Consider the following 27,160-nt stretch of genomic DNA (forward strand, 5'->3'; position numbering starts at 1 on the left):
AAAGAAAAAAAGATCATCTGTGCTTTTACAAAAAGAATATGCCAATTTTTTTTTTCATACTAGACAACACACTTTTGTCAAGTGGAGGGGAGATTGGAATCTCGAGCCTCCTTTTGTCACCCACCCTCCTTTCAACTTTGTTTTGGGTAAGTGCCCCATCGTACGTCTTTCCATCTTTTCCATCTTTTCTATGAACTCTACTTTCCGAGAGAAAAACATAATCTTAAATCAAAGAAAGAAAATAGCATAAAGATTAAAGAGGGAGAGGAAAGTAGACATAATGAAGAAAAAAGAGAGCCAAAAGCAAATCACTTCGGAAGCCAATAACTTTGCAAGCTCATTATTTATTTACCTGCACAAAGAAAAGTAACATTATGTTAACATATCCCTGAATATACAGTATCTATCTGCTTTCTGGTCCTAAAGCCAATGGAAATTAATAATAAAATAAAGGATAAATTAGGGTAAAAGAAAGGCAATCAAATGAAGATTTTACGTACCATTTCCCCCAAACACCTTTCTGATGAAGGTAAGAAAAACGATGAGCAGAGCAACTCCAGCCAATAGTCCAATAATAACAGCAAATGTCTTCTCACTATCATTGGTAGATTTATCTGCCATTCATATTGTTGAAAAACAAGAACCAAAATAAAATTGTTATATCCACAAACACTATATCTATATGTTTCGTCAATCAATAATACTAGAGCCATCAAATTTGTTCGTTAAATAATACGATTGTATAAGCAAATTAAGTGTAACTTACCATGATGGCCCTTAGAGTAAAAATTAGATCCACCAGTTGAGTACCTAGCATAACACTTGGCCAAGAACATATCACCATAAACAGCTCCACCACACTCACTTTTAACCCGTCCTATTGCCTCCGACACACAATCCTGACACTCCGATAAGCTTAAATCACCAACGCATTGCGCCAAACCCTGCACTTCCCCGGACCCACCAACCCTATATGGCCCACTGGACCCAACCAAGGCCGCCAACACTGAATCTCTACGGCCCATTCCATCGGCATCATACCCAATCGACGGTCCACATTTCTTCAACACCACAGTCTTGTCCTCCACGCCCAAAAAACTAGTGTTGTCATACTTGATGTAGCATCCTTCTAGCTGAAGAGCGCCACCGGAGGTGTAGGAGCAGAGGTGCCCTACTTGGCTCACGGCACGAGCAACACAAGTGGCGCAGTCGGGCATGGCCAGGTCACCACGGCATTGGTAGAGTCCGTAGATGACGTCTTGAGGGCTTGAGCCCATGATGGTGTAGTTGTTGTAGGAGGAGTAGGTGGCCGAGTTGACCAGGGAGGTGAGGAGTGAGTTGAGATTCGACTCGTAGGGCGAGTCGGGTGCATACTTTTGCTGTGTGCAGCCTCCAAACACAAAGGAGTCTGTGGAGGAGGAACTTGTAGGACTGTAGAGACATGAGAGAGAAACAAGGACTGTAAAGCAGGAGAGAAGAGTTGTTCCCATCATTTTTTGGGACAAGGGAGAGAGAGAGAGAGAGAGAGAGAGAGAGAGAGAGAGAGAGAGAGGTAATGAGAACGTTGGCAAATCTGTACTAGTCTCTAGCTAGGAACATTAACGTTGGAGCTTAAACCCCTTAATAAGAGACTAATAATTTGCTGCTTTTTTTTGGGGCAATTTTCTAAGAAACAAAAAACTAATAGCATATACACAAAGTTGTACCTTTTTTTTAATTACAAAAAAATGTTACACCTTTATCTTTTCAGAATGTGGACTGTTTTTACGACATGTCAAACATACTATCCATATTCATTATGGCTACAATAATATTTGATTGATAATGTATATTATTAAACCAAAAGTTTTGCTAAATACGTGTGGTTTGTAAATAATTACATGTATTTGCGTTCACTTGGAAGTTTTTGCAATAGCAGAGGTCAAATATCTTCCGCCGATGATTATTTGCTTTGACCCCAAGAGAAATATCCATGTTCATTTGATATCTTTGCAAATAATTAAAGACTTGCATCAGATATTGAAAAGTGCAGTAGGTCACTGTTACAGTGTTGTGTAATGTGTCACAAGAGAGATCATGGTGTAAAACTTGAGAAAGCGTTTAGATGACTGTAGCATTATTGTAAATATTTATTCTCACCTTTTCACTTTTGGTATATTCAGTTTAATATAAGACCTCAAGACACAAAAGGGATGATGCTTCTTTTCATTTTCTAGAATTTCTAGATGGTCCATGAATCATAGGTATAGACCTTTACCATGAATTATACATGGACCTTTTTCGAGTGAAGACACAAACACAACGGTGCCCATCGCACCATAATTGTGCTCTCTCACCATCTAACTTTATAGGACAGCTTACTTCAGGAGAAAGAAACGCCTCAACACTTTGAGTTCAATTTATGAGCAACTTAGCAAAAAAATAGCACTACATGCTCTTTATTATAGCTCTAAGGTGAAAGTTTTGTTGCCATCGGGATCTAGCCTAGTGAAAAAAAGAGCATTAACATGAAGACTAATGATTTTAGGTTCGAACCCCACGACACCTTAGTAATACATGTGTGTAAGCAATCCTTCTCCCTTTTGCACAATTGTATTATTTTATTGGAAAAAAAAAGGTGGAAGTTTTGTTTCCAAGCATGAAAGGAAAAAATGACAGATGTGGGAGGTGATTTGCACAGTTTAAATTAACGTCCATGTGTGTAATTATCTTGTTAAGTGTAAAATATATCTTCCCTCAAGCTCAATGATTAGGTTTAGATTATGTACTTGTCATGGAAGTTAGAACACCATGTGAATTTGAAGCAATTCTATGTGGGCCTTGACACCCTCACAAAAGTCACGAGATGTTGTTAGGTCCCCCACTAAAGAACACTAAAATAAATAGAAACGTGTTATGTTTAGGCCTGTAAAATGGGTTGGGTCGGTCATGAGACTAGACCTTCAAAAAGTCCAAGATTAAGCAAACTTATCAATACAAACCTAGCCCCTTAAATCTTGAATAATTGTTGAAGTCATACACTAAATTCATTGAAGATTAATTCAAGGCCCATGCAAAACATCAAGGACTTTCTTGTCTGTTCCAAGTGTCTGTCTCTGAAATACCCTAAATAAACTTCTGGTTCTGATCACTACTCTACGACTACACATAAAGAATGGGGCAGTCAGAATTTAATGCATACAGTTTTGTAGCTCCCACTCCACAACAAACACTTGTGGTATCGATCGGCCTCTCTCTGCCATCATATATTGTTTGCTTCGTTTGTTACGTCTCTCTCTCTCTCTCTCTCTCTCTCTCTCTCTCTCTCTCTCTGTGTGAAAGTATGTATAGATGAAGTAGTGGAGGTGCAAGCTGTGAATGTTAATAAATTAATTTTGTTTCCTTTCAGAAGTTCAGAACAAAGAATGAGAGGGGACGATAGGGTTTGTGTGTCCAATTCAGTAATGTATATGTCGTATTAAATTTATGGTATTTTGTCTTTGGTCTCTTCATGCCCACCACTCCACAGTTTACGCTTGTGGTTTAGAAATCGTCCAGACGGCCATTGTCATTTTCAGTTTACTCTCTTAGAAGAACGGATTCAGAATTTCAAATTGAGTTGGGTTAAATTTACCTTACGCACATAACTATTAAATTTGACGGTACTAAGTGAAATTCATTGATAACAAAAAACTACAACTAATCATAATGACATAATGAATTTTCCTCATCAAAACGCACCTAGTACATAGTTCTTTTATATTTTCTACGTGGAGGGGGTAATGTTTTAACAAACAAGAAAATAAGAGGGGTTGTTTTCTACCAAATATTAAAAGAAAGAGGGTTTTTTGTATTTGGCCTTTGGCCCCTTTTGTACCAAAAGGAAAATGAGAGAAAAAAAAAGGTGAAGGGGGATTATGAGAGTGCAGTGCAGGGCTTCTCATTGGGTGGGATGGCCCGATGGGTGTATTAGTTTAGGCTTAAAAAGACAAAGTCACCTGGCCATAGCACGGGTTAGTCAAAGAGTAGGTCCGTAGCTGCTCTCTTAGATAAAAGGTCGTCCATAATTAAGAACAATTGATGGCCATATGCTGCATCAATCATCAGTACCTGTGGTGATTGGTGAACAGCTTATTCCTAGTTGTTGTAAATTTTATTGGTGTTTTTAATCTTACTTACCCCATGTTAACCCCCACTAGTCTTCTTGTTGGGTTGGGGCTTGAAGGGATGAATGAGAAGGATGACTGGGTTTTCTATTTTGGGTGTTTCTAGAGACAAAGTGGGTGTCTCGAGTAAATAGGTTGGGCTTCTATTGGTGGGGTAACTTATTGCAGGTAATTTAGAACTCTATCTACCATCCTTTCAATGTGACTTTCAGTTGGGTGGATCTAGAGGTACTTTCAAAATTGTAAAACTTGGGCCTTTTGAGCTTATCAGAAGGAGATCTCTAGCTGTTATGATGCATGATTTTACATAACTTTGCGAGTCGATTACCAAAATAAGGATACTTGTGCTCAGTGAAATAAAACTGAACATGTGGCAACTGGGTTTAGCTTAGGGAAAAAGAGCGTTAACTTTTAGATTATTGGTTTTAAGTTCGAACTCCCATGACACTTTGGTAGTGTGTGAGAAAATTCCCCCTCCTCTTCCCTAGTTTTGGCCAAAAAAATAAATAAACTGAACAAGTGGGCTAACCTGGCTTGCCTCAGCCATTAATTTCCATGGACTTCAAGCGTGGACCAAACATGTCCACAATTCTCTTCCACCGAATTTATGTCAAGTTCTTCTAGAAATGCTGCTGTGGTTTGGAGTTCAACAATGCTAGGTTGTCATCAACTTGCTGAAGGAAGATTTGCAGGATCAACTTGTAATGTCCCAAGAGGCAATAGGATGCCATAGCTGGAGACAGAATGGGAAGCGCAAAAAAATCGGTTTTGTCTTAATTCATTAAAGGCCAATTCAGCAGATTGTGTTGGTTGTATTACTAAGTAGTTAGTCAGAGTTGGAAGACGGCATATAATTTTATGAAGGCTTGTTTGGGACTACTTCTTCTGCTTTATAAGCGATTTTTTCTAGAAGCAGTTTTATTATAAGCAGTTTAAGATTCTTATTAAAAATACAAGTGTGAAAATGGAACCTCTTATTATTAGAAACAACCTTGCCCAGAGTTGGCCCCAACCCGAGATGATTAATTGTAACAAAAGCTCTGGAACTGGGACTTCCAACAAAACAAGAACCAGTTCTTTTCAGGTGTCAATTTTTCTTGCTTGTTTGAAACCTATAGTACTCTCTCTTGCCTAAATCCTTCTTGTCTAACAGGGAAAAGTCCTTAAATACTTTTTTTTTCTACATACATGCCATCAGATTTTCCCTCCTAGCTTTAAGAACATGATCTAATTCTTGGTCTTGATTTTGTTGCTGAGATGTTAGACGATTTACTAATCCATCCAAGGCTTCTTTCATCCACCAATGCTGGCAAACTTCTCTTGCTTCTTGAGCACTCATCTATCACAAAAGTAATTCCAAATAAAATCAGCAATTGCAATAAAAAAAAATTATGACCGAAGTACATATAAAGTTAATCACATACCCAAATCCTTCGTCTGAGATTCTTCTCCGGCCAGAAATCCAACTGCTCCTGAACAAGTAAAGGGAACATGTAACCGTCATAGTAAGCATCATGGCTTTTGCTCTTGAAGATCCATTTACCCAGTTCACCCTGCAAAAAAATTATTTAAAAAAATTAAAAATCTTTTAAAAAAAGGTTTTCACAAATGTAACAAGAACATCACAACATCTAATTAAATACAAGTAACAGAAAATATGAAACTAACCTCAATGAGTCCTCTTACTCCTGCTTCCTCTAGCGTCTCTCGGGAGGCTGCCCCTTCCTTGGATTCATCTATTTCCCACCCTCCCTGTTATGAACAAATTGTATGAGTTTAAATTGATTGAATTAATAATGCAAAAAAAATACATCATTAATTAATTTGATTGAAAAGAAGATTTGGGCACCTTTGGAAAGAGCAGTCCTTTGCCCTTTTGTGAAGTAATGACAAGAACTTCTAGTTCTGGTGCATCATGCTTTGAGGGAGTCTGCTTGGAAGTTTTATATCTGTATGGAATACATCTGCAAAAATAGTACAAAAGGCCAAACTTGGTTCAATAACCAAAACAATCAAATCCTAAGACTCAATAAACCTCAAATTTCCTATGATTCTTTCTCTCTCTCTCTCTCCCCATCAGATAGAATATACTTTTTGTTCCCTATAATCCATAATGAACACTCATTGCAACTCATCAATTACTGTTTTCTTTTCCAGCTAAACACACCTTCAAAAACCAGTAATGCAGTAATATATAACCCTTCATTCCAAAAGCAACCAACAAAAAGAAAATGAAAAACTCAAAACTCAAAACTCCCAACACAAAGTTGAGAGAGAGAGAGAGAGAGAGAGAGAGAGGAGACGAACCCTACAACTTGACGACGACCTTTGCTGTATCGCTGCATATGCCTGCCAGTGCGAGATACCAAGGCAACCATATTTTCTTGAGGTACCAAAGCAACCATGTTTTTATTCAGATGGATTCTTGGAATGGAACCAAACTAAAACTCACCCATCTTTTATAAACAAAAAATCGAAAGAAAGAGAATATTTGGAAATCAAAACCCATAGTTTATTATTGAAAACGAAAACATATATTTTATTTGGTTTTACATTAATGCTGACCACAAATATATATTTAAAAAAATAAAGGAGATGAATTATTTGAATAATGATTGACGACATGTGTTCTGTTATCCAATAAAGGGAAGCGACAGCTGAACCACCCAGTCCTACCCCTTATAATTACTTTGCCTCTATGTCAAGGCTACCTTTATCTAGTCAGCCTTAAGCTTCTTGCGTTTCATATTGCAAGTAAAGAAGTAGGGCTAATATTACCAAAGGCATCTCCAGCCATGGCCATAGGTTAAATATACTTTTAAAATAATGCAAAACTTATCTTACGGGTTAAAAAAATATTTGGCCATATTTGGCATTGTAGCTCTCCAACCAGGTCACTTGTAGCTCAATTTTAGTATTGGCCAAATTTTGGTGTGGGCCCAATGTATGTGCTTTCTAAGAAGAGAAAGTATCATGTGTGGGTAAGAGCACGAATCATCTCGTGTAACTGCAGATCCAATAACCAATATTAAAGGCGCAATTATGTCATTGATGATGTCAGCTAGCCGTTAAGTTTTTTGTAATAACCTTTTTAAATGTTGGTGGTTAGAACCATTGATGAAAAGTTATTTATTTAAAACCTTTTTAAATAATTTAAATTTGTGGCATATAAATTAAACAATATTGTCTCTAAATAGTAGTTTAATTAAATTAAACAATACATAGTTATGGAATATATGAATGTTGTACCATAATTTTTCTCAAAATAATAAAATATAAAGAGCTCTAAAATATAGCCATGCATGGCTGGAGATTGAAAAATTTAGACATGCACTATTCTTTAAAAAATTAATATTTTGAAGGGCTAAATTTATAGCACTAAACTACATTTAGCCCTATAACTGAAGATGGCCTAAGTTCATTTATCCTATCTTAAAATTTCATTCTCAAATCTATTAAATGGTTGGATTTCTGTAATGATGAAGTATAAGTCTCATAAAGTTTTGTTCTTTTGATCACCGATTGTTTAATCCAAGCTCAATATTCGACATTTAAATTTGATTCAAGTGACAATAAAGTGTTTTGCATTTAAAGTTGTTGTTGTTCATCTCGTGGGATTAAACATGACAATTTCAGTTACATGAAGTTTAAACCGCGAATCAAACGAGACTATATAATTTTGTTTTTATTTTTTTTATAATCATTAATTGTTAAATAAAAAATTCAACGGTTGACATTCAAATTCGATTCAAATGACAATAATGTGTTTTGCATTTAGAACTAATTCGCCTCTTTGAATTTGAATCTAGTGGTTGATAATTGTGGACTTTTCCAATCAACACTAACCAAGATATCCAAATTGAAGTCTTATATATTCACACAGTGTTCTCTTCTCATAATAATAACTAAAGGATCATGCACACGTTGCCTTTGTCCTACAACCCGTCGGTTTAAGATCGTAAACTCATCAGATTCGAATCAAATTGACCTCAATCCAAATCTGAATCCATTTTCTTTTTGTCAGAATATAAAATTTTGTTGAAGATTCTTAACGGTTGACTTGTGTAGGTTGGATTGCAGTCGTACGTGGTGCTGAGTTTCTTGAGTAGTTTTTTTCTTCTTCTCTTATGATAAAAAAAGATAAAGAAAGTGACCAAATTAAGTACAAACAAAACACACACCAATCAAGAGCTAAATGTAAGTTAAGTGAAATTGTGGAAAAGTGAGAAAATTATTTGATAGCGAAATGGGAAAAAAGTTAGGCTGTGAGTGACTCAGGGACACGTAGCCTACTGCATGCGATGCCACACCATTTGCAAGATAACAATAATTAACCAATGAAATGAAATGAAATAAATGGTCCCTTCCTTCCTCCCAGTGGCCAGTACCATTGTTGTCACCCTCTTTCTCTCTCTCTCTCTCTCCCCCTCTCCAACTAAATAATTTATTCATCACTCTGTTCGTTTAAAGTGAAAGTGGATCGTGAATCGACGTGATAAGATTCTAGCTTTTCATATTTAATTTATAGTTTTTAGTTAATATATGTAATACTGTTCATCCCTTCTTTCCTTTCAAATATTAGCTCGTTTTGTCCTAACTTTTTTTTATCAACAAAATTAAACTACAAAACAGATTCCTTACACGGTTGTGAATAAGACTGGCTAAGGAATCCGTTATCATATTTTGTCTCTCCAAAAATATATTACAATCCATAAATTTCAAGATTCTAAGAAATTTTGAGTGGAAGACCTCTTATTAAAATTTAATTTGGTACTGTCAACGAGGTTTAGTTGAGTGAAAAAGAGTCTTGACTTGTAAACCTGAGGTATCAAGTTCGAATCTCAATGGCGTCTATAGTTATGTGTGTATGAGAAATCTCCCTCCTCATTATCACTTGTACTATAAAAAAAAGCTTAATTTGGTTCCATATTAGATAATCACTAGAGCTTAAGAGAAGAATAGCCGAACCATTTTTTATAAATGATAGGGACCTAATTTTAAACAGTAACTCTGCAGTCGACCAGTTTGTTTGCTTTTGTTCTTGTTCTTAATCACAAATGCTTTTGGTACAAGTTGTAATTGCCCTTTCTTTGGCTTTTTCTTTCACGATCTCTTCCTTTTGCATTCCTCTTTTTCTTTTTTGTTTTTTTTCCGGGAGAGAGAGAGAGAGAGGGGGACTTGTAACAGTGTGTGAACCTCTAAGTCCCCATTAGAAGAAATCTTATCCAAGAAAACCTTTTTGGATGCTCTTTAAAGCATGAAAAACGGACCTCTAGCCGAAGAAAAACGACCTTTCAATTGAAAAATACCACAAAAATGCTTTTGTCTTCTCTTTTGACAATGGCCAAACTCACGCCTCTCCTGGTGTAAAAGCACCCTCGTCACGCACGCCCACATATCAAGACAATTACGATTCTTTATTGTTTTTATTTATTTATTATGTGTTTACCTTTTCTTTTTCTTTCTTTTTTTCCCGCAAAAATTATATTCATTAATGCATGGTACATGCATGCTAGCGTCAAATTTACAGTGGTCATGGCAGGCCCATTTTAATTATAAAATCAAATAATGTAAATATTCTAGATCCCTAGACGTGACTTGCCAATTTTGCACGCAAGTATTGTGGAAAACCGAACAAATGAAATTCAATCGGATTGTTTTGACGTGATGCACCATTAGTCGGTGACATGTCGGCTGTGGCCTGTGGGATTGATTTTTTATTACCCATTGTTTTTGCATGTTTTCGGGAAATCGAGACAGACTTCCCTACAACAACGGCGGTATACTGTTTATTTTTGTAAGTCATTGATGTTGTTGGAGTTTTAGGTAATGGTAGCCTCCAAAACATCGGTATTATTGGAGGAACTGATGTCGTTACGTGAATATGTGCATAAGGTAAAAGTTGATGCCTACTACGTTGTAATAGACATCAGTCACCAATACAATACATCGCTATGTTGAACACATCGACAACAACTTTTATCCGTTGCGTAGTGGAAGCTAACTGGCAATTTCCAATTTGATTTGGTTGCATTAGGGTGAACGACTGATCTCTTCTATAAATAGAAAGTAAGAGATGCCCTTTTTGATAAATTGAGGTGGCAGTCCTATAAGTTGAACAACGTCTTCAATGGTGAAGTGTGAGTCTGCTCTCACTACTTCCAGGCATTCATGATAATGCATTAGGTAAGTTGAAGATGATGATCTCGGAAGCCAAGAGAAAGGAAGCTTATCCAAGTTGTTTTATAGCTATACTTAGTGTTGACCCTTCTCGGAAATGTAAATTGCCTACAATGAACATGAATATGATCTATATTTGTTTTCATGTCTTCATATGTAATTTATATGTGTGTACCATGGATTTTATTTGATTTTCTCATTACATCTAAAATCAACTTTTTATACTCTCTCCTTATTTTTAGGTTTCTAGAATTTGGGTTATACTTTCTAAGATATTAAATTTGTGATATTATAATTTAATCATTATAATGAATTCTTAAATATATTTTCTTATAAAAACTAAATTTATTGTAATTATAAAGGTATTTAAAGTTAACCTTCCTTAATAGAATTCCTGATTCTGCCACTTAAGAGGGTAGATTTTGTCCTGGGGCATGCGAAACAAGATGAACATTAATGTCAAATCCGATAAAGAGAGATCAAATGAATTTCTCCATGTTGAGAAAAGTCTCAAGTTTTATTAATAATATGACAAGTACTCAAAATACAGTCCTGGGATAGGCCTTGATATGGGCATCAACCCTAATTCAACTATGACGCATAAAAGGATCCAATTGATTAAAAAATATTAAGACAATAAAATTATGTATACATAAGTTGGAATATTATCTGAATGAAAATAGGCATAATAAATTATGGAATCATTTTCAAATTTATACTCATTTTTTTAACATTTACAATTACATACTCAAACTCATACAAAACTTACAAATTACCCACTCCTTGGGGAAACCGTTAATAGATATGTTAAAGGCTGATGTAGTGACGTGGACCCTTTTTTATTATCAAGAATGATCACAGGATATCTGCTTGTTGGGTAGAGGAGGGGCCACCATATTGATCTTAAGAATCCATCACTGTCAGGTGATGATGATATGCTTATATGTATTGTATGGACAAAGAAGAGGCCACAATGGCATCAAACTCTACTGGAGAATGACTTTGTTATAAGCTGTTTTCAAGCATTTCTACATTTATATCCCCTCCCTTTTATCGTGTCTGTCTAGCCAAAATAAAACTACCATATTTTTTAAATACCTCAATCTTTGAAACTGACATATTTGGCACTACAAATGAGCAATAAGTTTTGACTCAATTTCCAAAACTACAAGCAATAGTGTTATAGTATCATTATCAAAACATAATACAATTTCACCGCCTATATATTACGTAGTGAGCCTGCGAACAACCGGAGTAACACATTTCACATTTTACAACTCACATGTGCCCATCTATGTACAAAATCTGCAACCTAATTCATTTGAGAAACCATACAACAACAAAATAGCATGTTTAAGCAATGATCATTGCATCAATGGAGAAATCTAACATGCCAACCCACTGATTTAAGGAACTAATCAGATCCATCGGAATCTTCATCCGATGTAACCTCTGAGCCTTCCTCATCTTCATCATCTTCATCGATCCTGAAGGCTGTTTTAGCTGTCATCTTGGACAGTGCTGCAGTCTTGCTTGCCCTCTGTGAGCGAGCGCTTACTGTGCCAAGATTATTAGGAACAACAGAAGTCGGGGAACTGTCTTCATCAGAAGATTCCTCTTCAAGCCTCACTTGTTTCCTGCGACGGGTTGGTTTAGTTGAGCAAGGAGCTGGTGTTTGTGGCATTTCAACAGAAACGTTGAAATCCATGTTGAAGTCTAGTTCTAACCTCCCTACAACATTTATAAGCAGAAGAATTATAGAGATTGTAATCAGAGAAGAGATGCCATACTCCCAGAAAAAAAGGGGGAAAAACACACCAAAACTACTTCAAATGAATGCAATCCCATATGTAATATGTCAATGAAACAACACCTAATAGGTGGTGTTTTGGCTGCATACTAGTAGTAAGCAGAAAAACTGTTTACTTGAAGAAGTTAATATGGCAGACATCATATTTTATTTCCTCCTGCAATAGTCTAGCTCAACATTACCGCAATGCAGCACACAATACTTCTGCGCAGACGTTATCTAAACCAGTAGATTATAAGGATTAAGTTTATTATCAAAAAAATACCTGCTCCTTCATTCTGGGTAGATTATAAGCATTTTTGTACCTTCAGTCGTTAGAAATATTTTTAAACAAATGTCTAGAACTTCATGAATTTAAAAACCTTTCCACATGGTACTCTTATGAACAAGTTAAGGATTTTACCAAATATAAGATTAGCTTGGTCTTGCGACATTTCTTGATCTGGATGTCTATCCAGTGCCTTGAGATGGTCAGCCATCCGCCTTAATTCCTTGACAAGATCCTTTTCTGCTGATACAGATTCAGCCACACGAATTAATAGCCTCCTTATTAATTGGATAGCCCCTTGCTCTGACAGCCGAAAATGGAGCAACACAAGTATTCTACATAATGCTGACACATATGACTTCTCTGCAGGTGTCTTCTTTGTATGGAAGGTTGCCACCTAAATAAAGAATAAACCCAAGTAATCAATACGTTTAAGCCTGCAAAATTCTTCATTCTGAAGGCATCAATTAAGCCTGGGGATTTGGGATGGATGTACTATGCTAGATCAGTTTGTGAAACTTAAGAGTTGGAAGAATAACAAATTTGTTTCAAGCTATCTCATTATTTATTAAAAAAGAAAGTAACATTGTTATTTATTTAAAAAATCAAAAAGAAAAAAAAAAGGAATCAAGGAAAGGGTAATAACAAAACTAATGGGGGTAAAAACTGTAACCTATGCTTACCATAAACAATCTTAGATAGGCTCATTATGTTTCATTAAGACATTGATAAGAAATGATGTGGAAAACTAGAGTTTATCTTTGGGTATCTGTATGGTAATGAAATGAAAGTGACAGGGTTATTGATAGCATAAAACTCAACTCAACAAGCCTTCATCCCAAAGGATGGGACTAGCTGCTTTTATTCCTACCTTGACTTCTGTCAATACCTTTTTTGGTATGAAGGAATAGGATAGGATCCAAAAACAATTGAGGACCAATTATGGAGCAGGCATAAAAAAATAGATTCTTGAACCTTGAACAACCATTTAAGTTAGCAGATGATAAGACTTAATCACTGAGACTTAAACCAACCTATCTATGTACAGCCTCTAACCCTAGTCAAAAGTAGATATTCATAGTTATGATCATAATCACAGCTTCAGAGTGGCAAAAAGACCAAAATTATGGAAGTTGAAATATTAACTTCTAGCTGTGGCTCAACATAAAAAAATAATCATTTGGTGATTCAGTCATCGAGTTACCTCTGTGGCTATGCGTATGGCAAGCCCCTCCTCACCACACTCAAGTGGAGGTTCTTCTATGACTTCTGGTACTTCCCCGGTATCATTTCCATCCTCCATCTCGTTTTTATATAAGGGAGCCTGCATGATTTGCAGCATAAAACGTGATACTTGGACTGCACGCTTACGCATATTAGAAACCATATATGCAGAACCTCCAGCATTGCCATTGATACCCGGCCACATAGAGCGCATGACTGTAATGAAGGACTTTGATATACACTTCTGCATTTAAATAACCACACGATTTCAGGTTATTGGCATCATCTCCAATATGCGGATATACAGGAGGAACCTCATGTTAGACAAATAAGCATTACTTGCCTTGTGATTGGCTGAGAGGGAAGGGTAATGCTCAAAGAAAACAGATAAGCACTGTTTCAACCTGGTGAAAAAGTTAAGCATTAAACTGGTATGTGTTTGTTTTTGCCAGGACTAAATTGCGATGAGTATACTTGTGAAAAAGATACAGAATAAATACAGCGCAAACAGGCTACCTATGCAAGTTTTTAGATTCATTGCTGAAGTACAAGGTAATGAGCTTGGATAAAAGCAAGGGATGTAGAGAAGGTGGCATGCCTTGGTAGTTTTCACTCACAAGAAGAACTTTAGCAAACCCCTCCCCAAGAGCACCTTGAACGGACTCATTTTCATCACTTGCTAAAGAATTGTCCCAATCATCTTTAATAAGCCCAGCGTACAAAAGATCAAGCAATTTAATATTCGATATCCCATCTGTATCAGAAAAGTTTAAAGGACTTGAGGTTATATCGTAATCTTGGTGTTGTGATAAAACGTCCTGGCCCACCACTCTATCAACTTCCTGAAGATTATGCCACATCCCAAGATCAAATAATGCCTTACAAGCAATTATGCTAATTGGAGCAGGACCCTTAACAAATGAAACCTTTAACTGCTTTACTAGTTCCTGGCTTGGCTTCTTCTCTAACAACCCAAAAAGCCCGAGGCATCTCACTGCAATCCTCTGGACTTCCAAGTGAGAATGTTTCGCCTGCAATTCAGAATCAAAAGATGTTGTTAACCCTACAAAAGAAAAACGCCATCAAGCATGCCTATTATTAGGTGCGTTTTATTTACCCAAAAGTCATTACAGTAAAAAGAAGAAACGGATTACACTTTAAGAGTTAGCGTCCCTCCTATCTCTTAAGTTGGAGGTTAGGCATATCAACCACCTTAAAACAAAAACCAGACACTCCAATTTTTTGAAATTCAAAAGGAACAAACAACACAAATTCTTTGTTTTTCAGTTACATGAAATAAGCTCATTACCGCTGGAAGCAATAAAGATTGCAGTAGTTCAGCAGGATAGGTAGCTCTCCCTTGAATGCAATGATATGATCTTGCCTTCTCCAAGCAAAGGCCGAAAACAGCAAGGCAGTGCATCCACTGCATAAAATCAGCTGTTCTTTCCCTGCAAGGCCGAGCAATCTCCTCTACAACCCCAAGAACAACTTCTTCAAATTCACCACTAGCAGCATGCACCTTTCTTGCTAACCCAGACACCGCTTCAGCCCAATCTTTATCACCACCAAGATTTATTCCATCTCCTATAACAACCATGTCCCCATACTGATCAACTTCATGGTCAAAAGGCTTATGCAGCAGTTCCAGCACAAATGTGCTAGCAACCTTCCTGTTTGTAGCATCTGAAAAATCAAGCAATGCACCAAGCAAGAGTAGCTGCCGACATGCAAAGCGATAATTTGGTCCTGAGTAGGTAATTTCAAGTTAGGATATAGAGTTGGATATAAATCAATGTTCTCAATCAAATGTTAATTACACTCACCAGCATCAATGTGAGCTTTGACTAAATCTATATAATCAGAAATTGTTGCTGGCAGAATTTGCTCAAGAAGGTCATTGCTGTCTGAAGCTTCTGCCGCATATACTGCTGCTTCTGTGCCCATTGTAGAAGCAGCATCAGAGCCTTTTGCCTGTTCAAGCACAAGTTGCGACCCTTAAATAATGAGGGGCCAGTTCGTTCAGTATATGTAAATTAAGAAACAATATGTCATTGGAATATATGCCCTAATAGAGTGTTCCATACACGGTTATGTGGCCTTTTTCAGCACCCACTGGCCACTTTATCCCAACTTTCATATGCCTTAATTTGTCAGCTATGATCTCCCCTCCATTCTATATGTTTTAAACCACAAACCACCTGAAAATTTACATAGTAAAATAGTATAAACTTACTTGTGCTTCCATCTGCAGGTGCCTGCATATCATCCTCCAATAAAGAGCGACCTCCGCTTCCATTAGTTGGATGCTTGGTGTGCAACGTGCTGAATCTTTTAACATTGAATCCAAAGCATGATCAATAAAACAGGCTAACATTCATAGTATAGTATGTATATGTGTGTGTCTAGTATAGATCAAAGGATGCATCGCTAACATTTTTACCTATAGACAAACAATTGTATAAATGTTTGGGAGCATCAAAGATTTGATGAAGAGAAAATGCAATCTTTTCTGAAAATCGTCAGAACTGGAAGAAAGTCCAAATTTAAGGTACTAGATTCAGAAAAAACTACTGGAACACATAAAAATAAAAAAGTTAGCTCACTGGAACTCTTTTTCTTAACCAAGATATAACTCGTTCAACGAAGTCCATGTTCACATGTTCATGAAGAACTGAGCCCAGATCTTCATAATGACATATTTAAAAGAAGTGTATTCTTCAACATATATTTAGGTCATACTTTAGAACCGCCGTGATGTTCAGTTTGGCATGTGTCGCAGAAGTATTCAGTATGACTAGTCTAGAAGACAACAAAAAAACAAGAGGCAGAATCATTTGTGTACATGTTTTCTCTTCATTGGCAACATCTAGACCTTGAGTTTCTGTTCTCAGGACTATCCCAAATTTATGGTCAAGTTTCTGGTAATCAAGAATGTTATAACATGTTGGGTCTGGAAAAGAGTTATGCTAAATTGGTAAGTCCCATACCTGGACAGGGAACCTTTATTGCTTCCCCACCCAAACTAAAGAATAGGAAAATAAAAAGGACATACATGTAATTAATGAAAAAGCAAAAAGGTTTAGAATGCTATCAAACCTTCAGCCATCTCAGCGCTAGTGTACTGCTGAATATTTTCACCATCTCGTACTTTAATTAAACCAGCTTTTAACAAGGCGTCAGCCACAGACTCTCCAACGAATTCATAGGTTTCAACATCAAGAAACTTGAGAAGTTCTAAAGGGTCTCCTCTGCAGCACTTAATTAGCCATTCATCTTTCAATAATTTAAGACACTCATTTGAAACAGCAACAGAACGATCAGCGAGTCCCCTCTGAAGAATTAATGTTCTATGCTTGATACTACAAAAACAAGAAAATGAAAGTGAGAAAAAAAACTGAAAGAAAAGGGAAAAGAACAAAAGGCAACCCTCCAAAAATAATGCTCTTTTAAGTAATATACCAGCTAACTAACATAGTGGAGGAGGTTTATATATTGAAATTTGTAGCTCAAATATGACTAGACACGGGTAAACATAACTGCCCCTGTTAATAAAGCCAAGGACTAAACTATAATCAGACAGAAATATTGTAATCATCACCATATAATGGTGTAAAATTCAAATCTGTTTCATAAAATAATATGTTCTTTTTTTTTCTTTTTAAAATCTTTACAGCACCCCTTGCATTTCCATCAGATGTTCAAATACTGCTGCAATAAGAAGGGAATAAACTTACCTGAGACTTTGAAGAGGAAATTTACTAGCTAGAACACAGTACGCTGCTTTGCGCACTGATTCACTGACATCTAATGTAGAATCAATGATTGCCTGTGCTGTTACATTTGAAGGAGGCAAAGATAGCACTATTGTCTTCCGAACCTCCTGCAAAAATGCCAAAGTTGGATATCTAAGAAGCAAGTTTCCGCAGAATTATAAAGTACTATAACATTGAGATACAATACCAACACATAAAAGTTGACACAATCTTAGTATATCCTTTGGTAAACAATAGCATTACAAGCCATCCATTGGAAAAGAGTATGCAAGCTTGTGTCTGTTGTAACTACAACTCAAATTTCAGTATACCCAAAATATACTGAAATGCTTCTCAACAAAGCGCGCATTCATATTATAACATGGACATGATGTTGAATAAGGAAACTCTACAAGAAGAATATAAACAACAGATAGGAGAAAGAAGATGGACTATCAGTCTAACACCAGCACTGCACAACATATATGTATGTGAATCAATGGAGGAACTTACCACAGTTTGTTCTAGAGGAAGCATATCAAGAAATAGATCAAGAATATCACTGTTCTCACAATCACTGGCAAAACGTGAAAGAGCCCTAACTGCAGAAATACGGATTACAGGGACCTTGTCCCCTGCACGCAACTTCATACAATCTACTACTTCATCCCAGAGCTCACTGCTCACTTCTGCATCATCTGGTAATTGCAGGATGATCTACAAGAGTACAAATTTCCATCAAGCCAGGAAAAAGAGAAAACTATTGCAAAGTATGAAATTCATACAACCTATGAACTTTAAAAATAAATAAAAAAACTTCATGAAAAAATGGGGGGTAAGGGTAACAGTATTACAGTGAAAGCTCCCGCCAAGAATGAATAAAGCTAATGAAACCTCACCATATAAGTTCAAACGAAGTGCAACATCCAGAGTAGCTAAATCAAATGCTACTTACAGATCTCGATTTTAGGTGTCAGTAGCTCAAAAGTAAAACCTTATAGAAACCCCTCTTTTCCAATAAAACCATCGTGATGAAAATAGCTCTAAGAACATCAAGTTCATCAATTGTAAAGTTTTGAGAAATAATTCATAAGCTGCATATAGAGCAACCAAAAGTCATACGTCTCTACTTGTGGGTTCAAACAAAAGAAGCTAAAATTTAAATTTGAAATATAGAGTCGTTAAGAGTTCCTATCCAGCATCCAAAACCAGAAATCGTATCCTATCACCCCTATCAACACATCAAATCCCATGAATAATATCCCCTTCTTTCTCTGACTTCATTTTCTCAGCAACCAACCAAGAAACAACCATTCAAAATACCAAAAATAGGAAAGCCCTAAAACCCCAAACCCCAAACCCCAATTTCCAACACTTGGTTCAGTAACCAAATTAAAAACCTACCGAAGAAACAATCTGGCAGGCTCGGAACCTATGAGTCCTATTAACGGCAGCAGACACCGGCAGAAGGAACCTGAGAAAGTCCTCCAAGAAAGCGTCGCATTGGGAGGCAGGGCCGGAGTCTCGGGCCGTGGCGAAGGCAGAGATGAATCGAACGGTGCGTTCGGCGGAGGCCGTACGCCTCTGGAAGGCGAAGAAGGGAGTTAGAGTTTTACAGAATGCGGAGAAGAAGAGAGAAGACGACAACGTCTTGGAGCGGAGGGCGGATAGCTCCTTGAGCTTGCGGTTGTGGGTAGCGTTGGAGGTGCGAGCGTCGTTCAAGATTTGAGCGATTTTGAGCATTAAGGACTTCTCTTCTTCCACCGTCGCTTCCGCCATTTTTGCTCTCTGCTTGTCGGTGAGTCTGTGGAAATGGATCTGAAGATTATTTGGAGGGTCAAAGGTTCACGAGGAAGATTGCCATTTTTGAATTCAAGCGGGAGTTTGTTTTGTTTTTATGCTGAGCCCAATTTCGTAGTTTCGTTTTGAGGCCCAACGCTAAGAAAAATTGGGCTTCAGATTTAACGTTTAAAATTTGAAAATATTTTTATCTTTATATTTCCAACCAATTATTATCATTTAAAGTTGACAGAGTAAAGTTTATTAATTTGAAGTTTTTTTATAACCGCGATGAAAATTGACGCATGCTATCTACATTTCTGATTTGAGAGCATTTTTTCTCATCATTTTAAATCAATGTGTACCATCATTACTCTTCTCAACACTTGATACATGTCCATGAACACAACCATGGTTCCACAAATACAAATGAAATAGTTAACTATAGTTAGACCCATAGACACGTATCAAGTGTTGAAATGCGTGATGAGAATACACATTTGGCCACAGTGGTGAGAAAAAATATATCATTTCTGATTTACCTTCCTCAATTTGCTATTCCCATTCTTATGTTAACACCTAGACTCCACTTACACAATAAAACAGACAATTAATATTCTAAGCACAAAAGGTTTTTAGCATTTTCAATGTAAGTTTGTTTTTTGAAAGTAAAATAATTGTTTTGAAGAGTCACAATCAACTTATCAATTAGAAAGAGAGAAGGAGTTGTAGCTTCTGTGATTGAGTTGACAAGTTCGTTTTGTTGGGATAATTTTTGTTGATATGGCTCACATATTTTAGCGTTCCAACATTGGTGAAGAGGCAATTGGAGATGCTCTAAAGTTGAGAGCTTGTGACAATGCTAATTTCAATTCCACAATTTTAATTGAGTTGTCCTTGGGGATCTAAATAAAAATTTATAATCATTTGTGGTGGAAGCTTTCTTTTTGTTACAGTTTCAAAGTGGGAATTACCTGCAATTCAAGTTCATTTGATTTCTTTTATAGTTGATTATAATAGTCTAGACATTTGTTGGCCTAATGAAAATTGGTTAACGGGTATAGTCCAATAGAAAATGGCATTGATTTGTGGATCAGTGGTCTCATGTTCAAATTTCCATGGTGCTTTGACATTGTAAGAAAAAAACCCCTCTCCAATATCGCTTGTGTAAAAAAAGATATTTAAAAAAGAAGATAAATATAGAAGAACGTATAATAAGAAAATAACGAGTACTGTAAAAAAGAAATGAAGGCCCCGTATTGTAACCATTTCTTTTGGCCAGAGTGAAAAAGAAGTGAAATGAGAGATGAAAAAAAAGTGGAGGGAGGAAGGATTGAGGAACAAAGGAGAAAGTAGTGGATAAAAACTTGGAAATGAAAATAATGTAATATATATTTACGTTTGTGTCCTTTATTTTTAAAATGAGTTAGTAAAAAGGAAGGGCATTTCGACCCAAAAAAGTGCAAGAGGGCCATAGTAGTAACTTCACACAAATAGTTGGGAAATAGAATTTGTTATTCTATTTCGGGTCGAAACGGTAAAAAGGGGCACGAGTCCCCGACCCGTTGAGCAGCATGCTTATAAGCGTCACTGACTCCTTTCAGACTCGTTTGATGAGCTGGGAAAAAGAATTGAATAGAAGAGAGTGAGAGCCTACGACGCTGCATTTCCCGATGGACATTTTCTCGGCGAGCCCTAGGTCGTTCAAGGTCCACAGGAAATCACATGCGGCTTTGAGACTCAAATCCTTCATTTCCCGCGAGCTTCGTCAATTTCTCGCTGATTACAGAGACGACGTCCTCGCTGTAATTTTCTCATCCTTTCCAGTTCAACTTACGCAATAATAGTCCTTTATTTATTTCCATATTCTGAGTCTCATTAGCGAAATAAATTGATGTTTCGGGAAAATGTGTGAGCGATTCTCTTTTGTAGCTCCTCGTTTGGTTGCTGAGAAATTGTAGGAAAATGAATTTACACTTTACGTTGTGTTTGATGCTATTTCTCTCAGTGGGATGGGAATGAAAACTTCGTGTTTGTTTGGTTGACTAGAAAATGTAAGCAAAGTTATTAACATTTTACGTTACGTTTTGTGATGATTTTGTTGTCGGGTGAAATGAGAATGAAAACGTCGAGTGCTTAATAATTATAAGGTATTTGAAGTTGTGCTTCAGAGTTACACAGACGTGTATGTAGATGTTATGAATGTTTAATCTTAGATAGAGCAAGCAAGAGGCTAGGGCTTACTTAATTTCTTCTATATTCAAAAGACGTTGAGTGGACAACAAGAAATCATGTCCTAAGAGTTAAAATAATTGCAATCACTTGATAAAAATGTGATAGTGACTGGGATACACGGGCGGAACTACCACAAGGGCTACAGTCCCCAGTGAGGTTTTGGGGGGAAAAAAATATTAAACCTATATATCTGCTTTCTATCCCACCTGTTAAAAAATTCCTGGTTCTGCCCTTGCTGGTATAATTGTCTTTCTTTTTTTGTTTTTGGAGGAATTCAGGTTGTGGCAGTATGAGTGAATAATTTAAGTTGCCTGATTCAATTTTTCAATGGTAAGATGATTATATATTCAAACCCACACACTGAAAATAAAAATCTTTGTTCTCAATGATACTGCAAATTGATTTATGAGAAGTAAAAAAAATGGAATTGGGATTGCTACTCCAACAATGAATGGTGGTCAATTTCTGTAATCGTTGCCAAAGTGTTCTTTATCTGTTTCTTCTTATTTTTAAACTTGAGTTGAAATTTTGTGATGAAGCACAAATGCGTGATTATTCACTCTTCTCATTAACAAGCTTTTATTGAGGGATTACATTACTTCTTGAAATTTCACTGAGAGTAATGTGTTCATCACTTCAGGAGTATATTACAGTGCTGATTTGTAATGGAAAGCATCAATATCAGGCAAAAGAGGATTTAGAGGCATTTCTTGGCAACAGGACTGTAGAATTTGTATCCTGGTACCCTGAATATGAAACTCTCTTGATTAGCTGTAACTTTCTTCTTTATCGCACTCACCAATTTTAAAAATGAATGATAATTCCCTCACAAAAATTGGGTAAAATAACTTAAGTGCTTTGCATTTTGTTTTCATTAATAAGGTCATTTATCCGTCTCGTCTTATTTCTAAGCACACAAGAATGGCTCAAAATAACTTTCAACTCGTCTGCCTATGTAGGTTATGGAATCTTATCTTGAAAAAGCCTGGTCAATCTTCTACAGACTCTGGCTTTTTGTATCTAGATGAAATTGCTGCCGTTAGTCCCCAAGACAGTGATAAATGCAAGGGTGCAAGCACTGACAGATGTGAAGATTTCCAGAGTTATTCTACTGGACATGACGAGCTTGTGGTAATATCAGTTATACGAATTTATTTTTTTATGTATGATAGATTTTTAGGAGGAGTTGTAATGTAGTTTCCCATGGCAGATGAAATACAACATGACCTACCAAGTGTCAACTTGTGATCCTATTTCTTCTGAGGATGTGAAACTTGCTGAAGGTTCTCAACACTGTCCCTCTTTTTCTGCCCCTTTGAGTGAGGTGAATACCAAGAAAGGATTGTCACGGACATGCAGCAACGGAATTCTGAGAAGAACTATTGCAACTGAAAATATAAACCGTGAGGTAGATCGAAGAACTCAGTGTATAAATGAAATTAACCAGGTTGGCTGATTACACTGTTTAATGGCGCTCTTAGTGATTACACACAAAGTTTCCTTTTTGTAAGTTCAGAATTTGCTTATTGTAGAGCAGATTCTCAATCAAGAATCAAGAGGGTTGCCCAAGGAGCTTTTACCTTTACCAAAAAGAGAGGCAGTGCCTGAAAATGCACGATTTTTAATGTCAGGTAGCACGTTAGATTACCTATATACGTATTCAAGCTATTAGAAATACACAATTATGTGGATGTGTATGTATCTGTGGAACTGATCTTGTTAATTGCCTGTTTATAGAAAAATGTATAAGCTTCCTTTGCTTATGGCCCAATCATGATGAACACTTTGATGCTTTCTTCATGCAGGACGTCCTTGTCTTAAACAGATTTGTGCCAATAGCAATTTAGGAAGTAGTCTGTCACCAGGTACAGGATCCCTGCGTAGTGAAAAACCTCGGGGTAGTGTTTGGGATAGATTGGGAAAGCCATGTGAGGACATATCTCTAGGGCACACAAGTGTTGATTTTTATGGTGTTGGCCATAAGAAGCAAGATGGGAAAGTCCATAACCAGCTCGCACTAATACCTCCAAAGAGGAATCCAGAAGCTTCTGCTCTTGGTCAGAGGTCTTATGGTTACCCTGTGGAGACAGAGAAAGTGGAGCATGGTGGTAGTGCAGTGGGTAAACCTCATAATGCAAATAATATTGGGCGGAAGAGGCTCTTTGGTGAACTCAGTACAGACCCTGGTACTAGTTCAGTTTCTTTGGTGCATGAGAGAAACATGTATCCTCAATGCAAAAATATCTCACAGGATTTCAAAAAATCAAACTTAACCAAAAATGGTCTGAAGACTACTCAAAGCCAGGTATCAGTATGTTCTTTTCCTCATAGATCATAGTTGATATAAGATAAATTTACTGCGAATCTGAAGCCTGTGCTATCTGTGAGGATTTGATTGTGTGATAGATTGAATTTTGAGAACCAACTTTTTTTCCTCCTTGACTGAATTGGTAAGAGACTTGTTTTGAATATCTTTGCCCCCAGGAAGTGCTTGATGTGAAACAAAGATTGCATCAAATTGAAATGGAAATGTCAAAGCTTCATTCAAAGCAGCTAGCGATGGAGAAGAAAGATGGAAAAATGATTCATTTGTTGAATTCTGGTAAAGCCTCTGTGTAACTTGGATTAATTTGCTAAAATATGAAGCTCATTTCTACATATAAATGCTTTCTGTTTTGTTCAGAACTACAATACATGTGTGTGTGTGTGTGGGAAAGTAGGGGGACCAGGTGGTTTTGGGTGGATGTGTGATAGAATGAAACTCTAGTGATGGTGTTTACAAACTCAGGACCTGGGAAAAGAAAAAAGCTTGTGATCTCTGTATGGGCCAGTGTTCTTCTGTTTCTTTGATTCTTCTTGTCTTGTTAGCTATGTAAGCTATATTTTAAATTTTTTGTTCATAAACAGTTTATATAAGAGGCAAATGTTTTTTTGTTTTTGTTTTTGTGTGCGTGTGTTGTCAAGGGGGCAAATGTATTCTGATGGTAGCAGGATAGTTTAATGCATGTCTGGAACTTCTTCAATTATCTATGAATAGGATGAAAGCATAACACAATGACGTGAGGATTATTCACATAAGGTCCTAATCTGATTTTGTGCATTGTTATGGATTTTTCAAAAATTTTAAGCAAATTAAAATTTTCTCAGAAACACAAACATGTTATGAAGAATATTTAACCATTATCCAGACTTGCAATTAGGTCTTTAGGGTTTCTTCTGTTCTTCCTCATTAAAATGCATATTTTTCTTCTCTTGACTGATAATCATTTCATTGATCTAGCTTTACTAACTGGCAATCATTATTGTCCCCAGAAGCCTGAACTTTTCAGGAATCTAATGCATTTGTACATTTTCAGGTATATTAAAGTATTCAGAGAATAACATTGAGGTTGACGCAAGAACTGTATTAGTAACAAATGTAAGCTCTTTGTGTATGTTGCTCCTTCTTCTTTTTTTCTTTCTCTTTTTTGGTTGGTAAATACACACACCTAAGCACCCCCAAGATAATCAACATTGGTTTTCTCACTAAATTGTTTGTTACTTATCTATTAGTACTTTTTTTCTTATTATAAATATAAATTCTTCTCCACAACTGTCATTTGTTTTTGTTAACAAAGCTTACTGATGGACTTTCTATGATGACTGTCATGTACCTTGGACATGGAATCATATGATAATTTAGAAACTAAGTCTAAAAACGTGACATTCCATATGGGGATTTACAGTACCAATCGTCATTGAAGGTTTTTTATATTTCTATGTTGTTTGGAGGTTTAAATTATTTGAGTTATTTGCTTCAATCTTTGTTTTAAGTTGAAATACTTTGTGAACCTTAGAAGATGGCCGTAGAGTATGTGGAGGCCTTGACTTTAATTGGGAGAAACATTAAAGCTCACAGTAGTGTGTTGAGAAGAGCCTGACTGTATTGCCAACATAAAATAATTAAAGGAAGGTTGGTTGGATTGTAATTCTAAGTAAAGCAGTTGATAAAGCAGGGTTTGTAGAACACTTTTGTTTAAATAAAGTGAAAGGTATTTGTGATTAATTTCCATGGAGATATTGCTATTATTCCTTCAGATTTATTTAATGTGTTTCAAATTCTGCATTTGTTGTTCAGAATATCTCATAAGTATACCATGTACTATTTGAAAAAAAAAAAAAAAAAAAAACAGGTACATTTTTCAGCAACTAAAGAAGCTTTGTCATTGTTCTTTGCCAACTGTGGAGGGGTTGTCTATGTGGTGATGCTGACAGACATAGTAACTGCTAAACGACAAGGGTAACACTTATTTAGTCATCTATTCCATATCTGAGAAGTACCCAAAGTCTATTTGTATTATTTGTCTTTGGTTTGGGACAGTTTTATGACAATTCTATTATCAGGACTGCTTATGTTACCTTTGCTAGCAAGGAATCTGTTGACAAAGCCGTGGCATTGAGTGGGACAACATTTTATTCAAGAACTGTGAAGGTGAGGAGTTCCTTATATGTCTCAAAGTTTCAATTAGGTTATTGATGTGGTAAATTAAAAGAAAAAGGTGGGAAACCTAAAAATAAACAAAAAATAAAACAGAACGAAATAAATAAATAAATAAGACGAGGGTAGGCCTTATGGAGATTAACTTGGTTGAGAGTAGTAAATCTGCACTCAATTGTTCTAACTTTGTCCATGTTCATTGGGCAGTGGATAAATGTTAATTATGCTATACAATTGCTATTAACTGGTTTCAAGAGAACCAAGTTGGGATAAAAATAATAAACTGAATAGGATGATAATATTAAGTTTCTTTTGGGTTGTAAATGACAACAGAGTTTCTATTTCTGATCAAGGAAATATTTTATTTTTTATCTTTTAAAGAGAATGGAATAGATAGAATTCCTCTTTTCTTTGACAAGTTCTTTTATACACGTGTGTATCCCTCATGTTTCTCTCTCTCTCTCTCTCTCTCTCTCTCTTCTATTCAAATTTTCCAATTAAAGGGCACAAGATGGGTACAGATTCTGTTAGCCACAAGGATCTTAGGTTGTAAATTTGAGATTCACCTTTGGAGAACTGACAATAATATTCGAAAAACTAACTCTTCACCTTTATACTTATTGTATAGGTGCTGAGGAAGGCAGAAGCAGCTTCTGCAGCAACAGCCCCAGCCCAGGTTTCTGCGAAGACTTTCGACACACATGTACCACATGGTAACAGAAAGGTCATCCCCAACAAACCACGGTATCTGAGATCTAGTCTACAATGGCGGAGAGAGCCCAGCATTGATCCAACAGAAGCAGAACCACCATCAGCTCCAGCTAGTGTTGAAGGAGTTTCTTCATCTGCCCCAAAACATCTTTCTGATACAGAACGCACAGCAACTCTAAGCACATAATTTCCAGAATGTCATCATTGGGATGACATACAGCTCACTAAACTAGATCATAACTATACCATACTAAATATCCGCTAGTTAGGGGAGCAGATTAGGTTGATCTATAAAATCTACTTCTAAACTTTTGAAGGCTGTTTTTTATTTCGTTTTTGTTTTTTTTACAGAATCAGCTAGGAAATCTCAGCATGCCTTTTCTTTCACGCACACCATCTCCGATCTACTACTTCCTCTTTAGGATGGATGTAGAGGGTGTGCACAGCAGCACAGCATGAAAGTGTACTGCGTTCGTTTGTAAAAATGATTCAACCGCTTACTTTGTTCAGTAATTACTTGGTAGGTATATAAAGTTACGGATTATCAGATAATTTGAATGAGAATGTGGTGTCTTG

General features: G+C 36.5%; 4 protein-coding genes across 8 annotated transcripts; 1 reads left to right on the plus strand and 3 right to left on the minus strand.

Annotated features, from left to right (window-relative positions):
- Positions 1-37: 37 nt before the first annotated feature.
- On the minus strand, positions 38-1,540 carry LOC117623578 (plasmodesmata-located protein 7). The gene is made up of 3 exons (XM_034354622.1): positions 767-1,540; positions 501-614; positions 38-352 (listed from the first exon to the last, which is right to left on the minus strand). The coding sequence occupies exons 1-3, from the start codon at positions 1,491-1,493 to the stop codon at positions 345-347; spliced, it is 849 nt and encodes a 282-aa protein (XP_034210513.1). The 5' UTR covers positions 1,494-1,540; the 3' UTR covers positions 38-344.
- Positions 1,541-5,102: 3,562 nt separating this feature from the next.
- LOC117623579 (nudix hydrolase 18, mitochondrial-like) lies at positions 5,103-6,669 on the minus strand. Its single transcript, XM_034354623.1, has 5 exons — positions 6,453-6,669; positions 5,995-6,109; positions 5,814-5,897; positions 5,570-5,698; positions 5,103-5,484 (listed from the first exon to the last, which is right to left on the minus strand). Exons 1-5 carry the CDS (start codon positions 6,548-6,550, stop codon positions 5,326-5,328), a joined length of 585 nt encoding a protein of 194 aa, XP_034210514.1. The 5' UTR covers positions 6,551-6,669; the 3' UTR covers positions 5,103-5,325.
- A 4,790-nt stretch (positions 6,670-11,459) lies between these two features.
- Positions 11,460-19,236, minus strand: LOC117622805 (condensin complex subunit 3). Of its 4 annotated transcripts, none has more exons than XM_034353580.1 (12): positions 18,787-19,236; positions 17,896-18,099; positions 17,365-17,510; positions 16,727-16,989; positions 15,864-15,958; positions 15,454-15,601; positions 14,937-15,376; positions 14,144-14,658; positions 13,971-14,031; positions 13,608-13,871; positions 12,539-12,800; positions 11,460-12,056 (listed from the first exon to the last, which is right to left on the minus strand). In XM_034353580.1, the coding sequence occupies exons 1-12, from the start codon at positions 19,159-19,161 to the stop codon at positions 11,740-11,742; spliced, it is 3,090 nt and encodes a 1,029-aa protein (XP_034209471.1). In that variant the 5' UTR covers positions 19,162-19,236; the 3' UTR covers positions 11,460-11,739. The 4 variants fall into 4 exon arrangements, with proteins under 4 accessions (XP_034209471.1, XP_034209470.1, XP_034209473.1 ...); XM_034353579.1 differs by having other exon boundaries at positions 15,864-15,961; positions 18,787-19,229; XM_034353582.1 differs by lacking the exon at positions 18,787-19,236 and adding an exon at positions 18,338-18,432 and having other exon boundaries at positions 15,864-15,961.
- A 1,556-nt stretch (positions 19,237-20,792) lies between these two features.
- Positions 20,793-27,117, plus strand: LOC117622664. 2 transcript variants are annotated; one of them, XM_034353420.1, is made up of 11 exons: positions 20,793-20,966; positions 22,037-22,137; positions 22,356-22,527; positions 22,607-22,843; positions 22,934-23,027; positions 23,202-23,701; positions 23,881-23,998; positions 24,753-24,814; positions 25,569-25,675; positions 25,780-25,867; positions 26,502-27,117. In XM_034353420.1, exons 1-11 carry the CDS (start codon positions 20,835-20,837, stop codon positions 26,769-26,771), a joined length of 1,881 nt encoding a protein of 626 aa, XP_034209311.1. In that variant the 5' UTR covers positions 20,793-20,834; the 3' UTR covers positions 26,772-27,117. The 2 variants fall into 2 exon arrangements, with proteins under 2 accessions (XP_034209311.1, XP_034209312.1); XM_034353421.1 differs by having other exon boundaries at positions 22,607-22,804.
- Positions 27,118-27,160: the final 43 nt, after the last annotated feature.

The sequence above is a fragment of the Prunus dulcis genome, chromosome 3 (assembly GCF_902201215.1).
Source record: "Prunus dulcis chromosome 3, ALMONDv2, whole genome shotgun sequence".
Taxonomy (NCBI): Eukaryota; Viridiplantae; Streptophyta; class Magnoliopsida; order Rosales; family Rosaceae; genus Prunus; species Prunus dulcis.

Excerpts from the sequence above, each read along its gene's own strand:
- LOC117623578 (XM_034354622.1), bottom strand. The coding sequence starts at position 1,493 with ATGATGGGAACAACTCTTCTCTCCTGCTTTACAGTCCTTGTTTCTCTC. Across the intron at positions 615-766 it reads TTACTCTAAGGGCCATCATG|ATAAATCTACCAATGATAGT; the intron begins GTAAGTTACACT and ends TATGAATGGCAG.
- LOC117623579 (XM_034354623.1), bottom strand. The coding sequence starts at position 6,550 with ATGGTTGCTTTGGTACCTCAAGAAAATATGGTTGCCTTGGTATCTCGC. Across the intron at positions 5,898-5,994 it reads AAGGACTGCTCTTTCCAAAG|GGAGGGTGGGAAATAGATGA; the intron begins GTGCCCAAATCT and ends TGTTCATAACAG. Across the intron at positions 5,699-5,813 it reads GAGTAAGAGGACTCATTGAG|GGTGAACTGGGTAAATGGAT; the intron begins GTTAGTTTCATA and ends ATTTTTTTGCAG.
- LOC117622805 (XM_034353579.1), bottom strand. The coding sequence starts at position 19,161 with ATGGCGGAAGCGACGGTGGAAGAAGAGAAGTCCTTAATGCTCAAAATC. Across the intron at positions 15,377-15,453 it reads CAAAGCTCACATTGATGCTG|GACCAAATTATCGCTTTGCA; the intron begins GTGAGTGTAATT and ends TTACCTACTCAG. Across the intron at positions 12,801-13,607 it reads CCATACGCATAGCCACAGAG|GTGGCAACCTTCCATACAAA; the intron begins GTAACTCGATGA and ends TTCTTTATTTAG.
- LOC117622664 (XM_034353420.1), top strand. The coding sequence starts at position 20,835 with ATGGACATTTTCTCGGCGAGCCCTAGGTCGTTCAAGGTCCACAGGAAA. Across the intron at positions 23,028-23,201 it reads TGCACGATTTTTAATGTCAG|GACGTCCTTGTCTTAAACAG; the intron begins GTAGCACGTTAG and ends TTCTTCATGCAG. Across the intron at positions 25,868-26,501 it reads TTTATTCAAGAACTGTGAAG|GTGCTGAGGAAGGCAGAAGC; the intron begins GTGAGGAGTTCC and ends CTTATTGTATAG.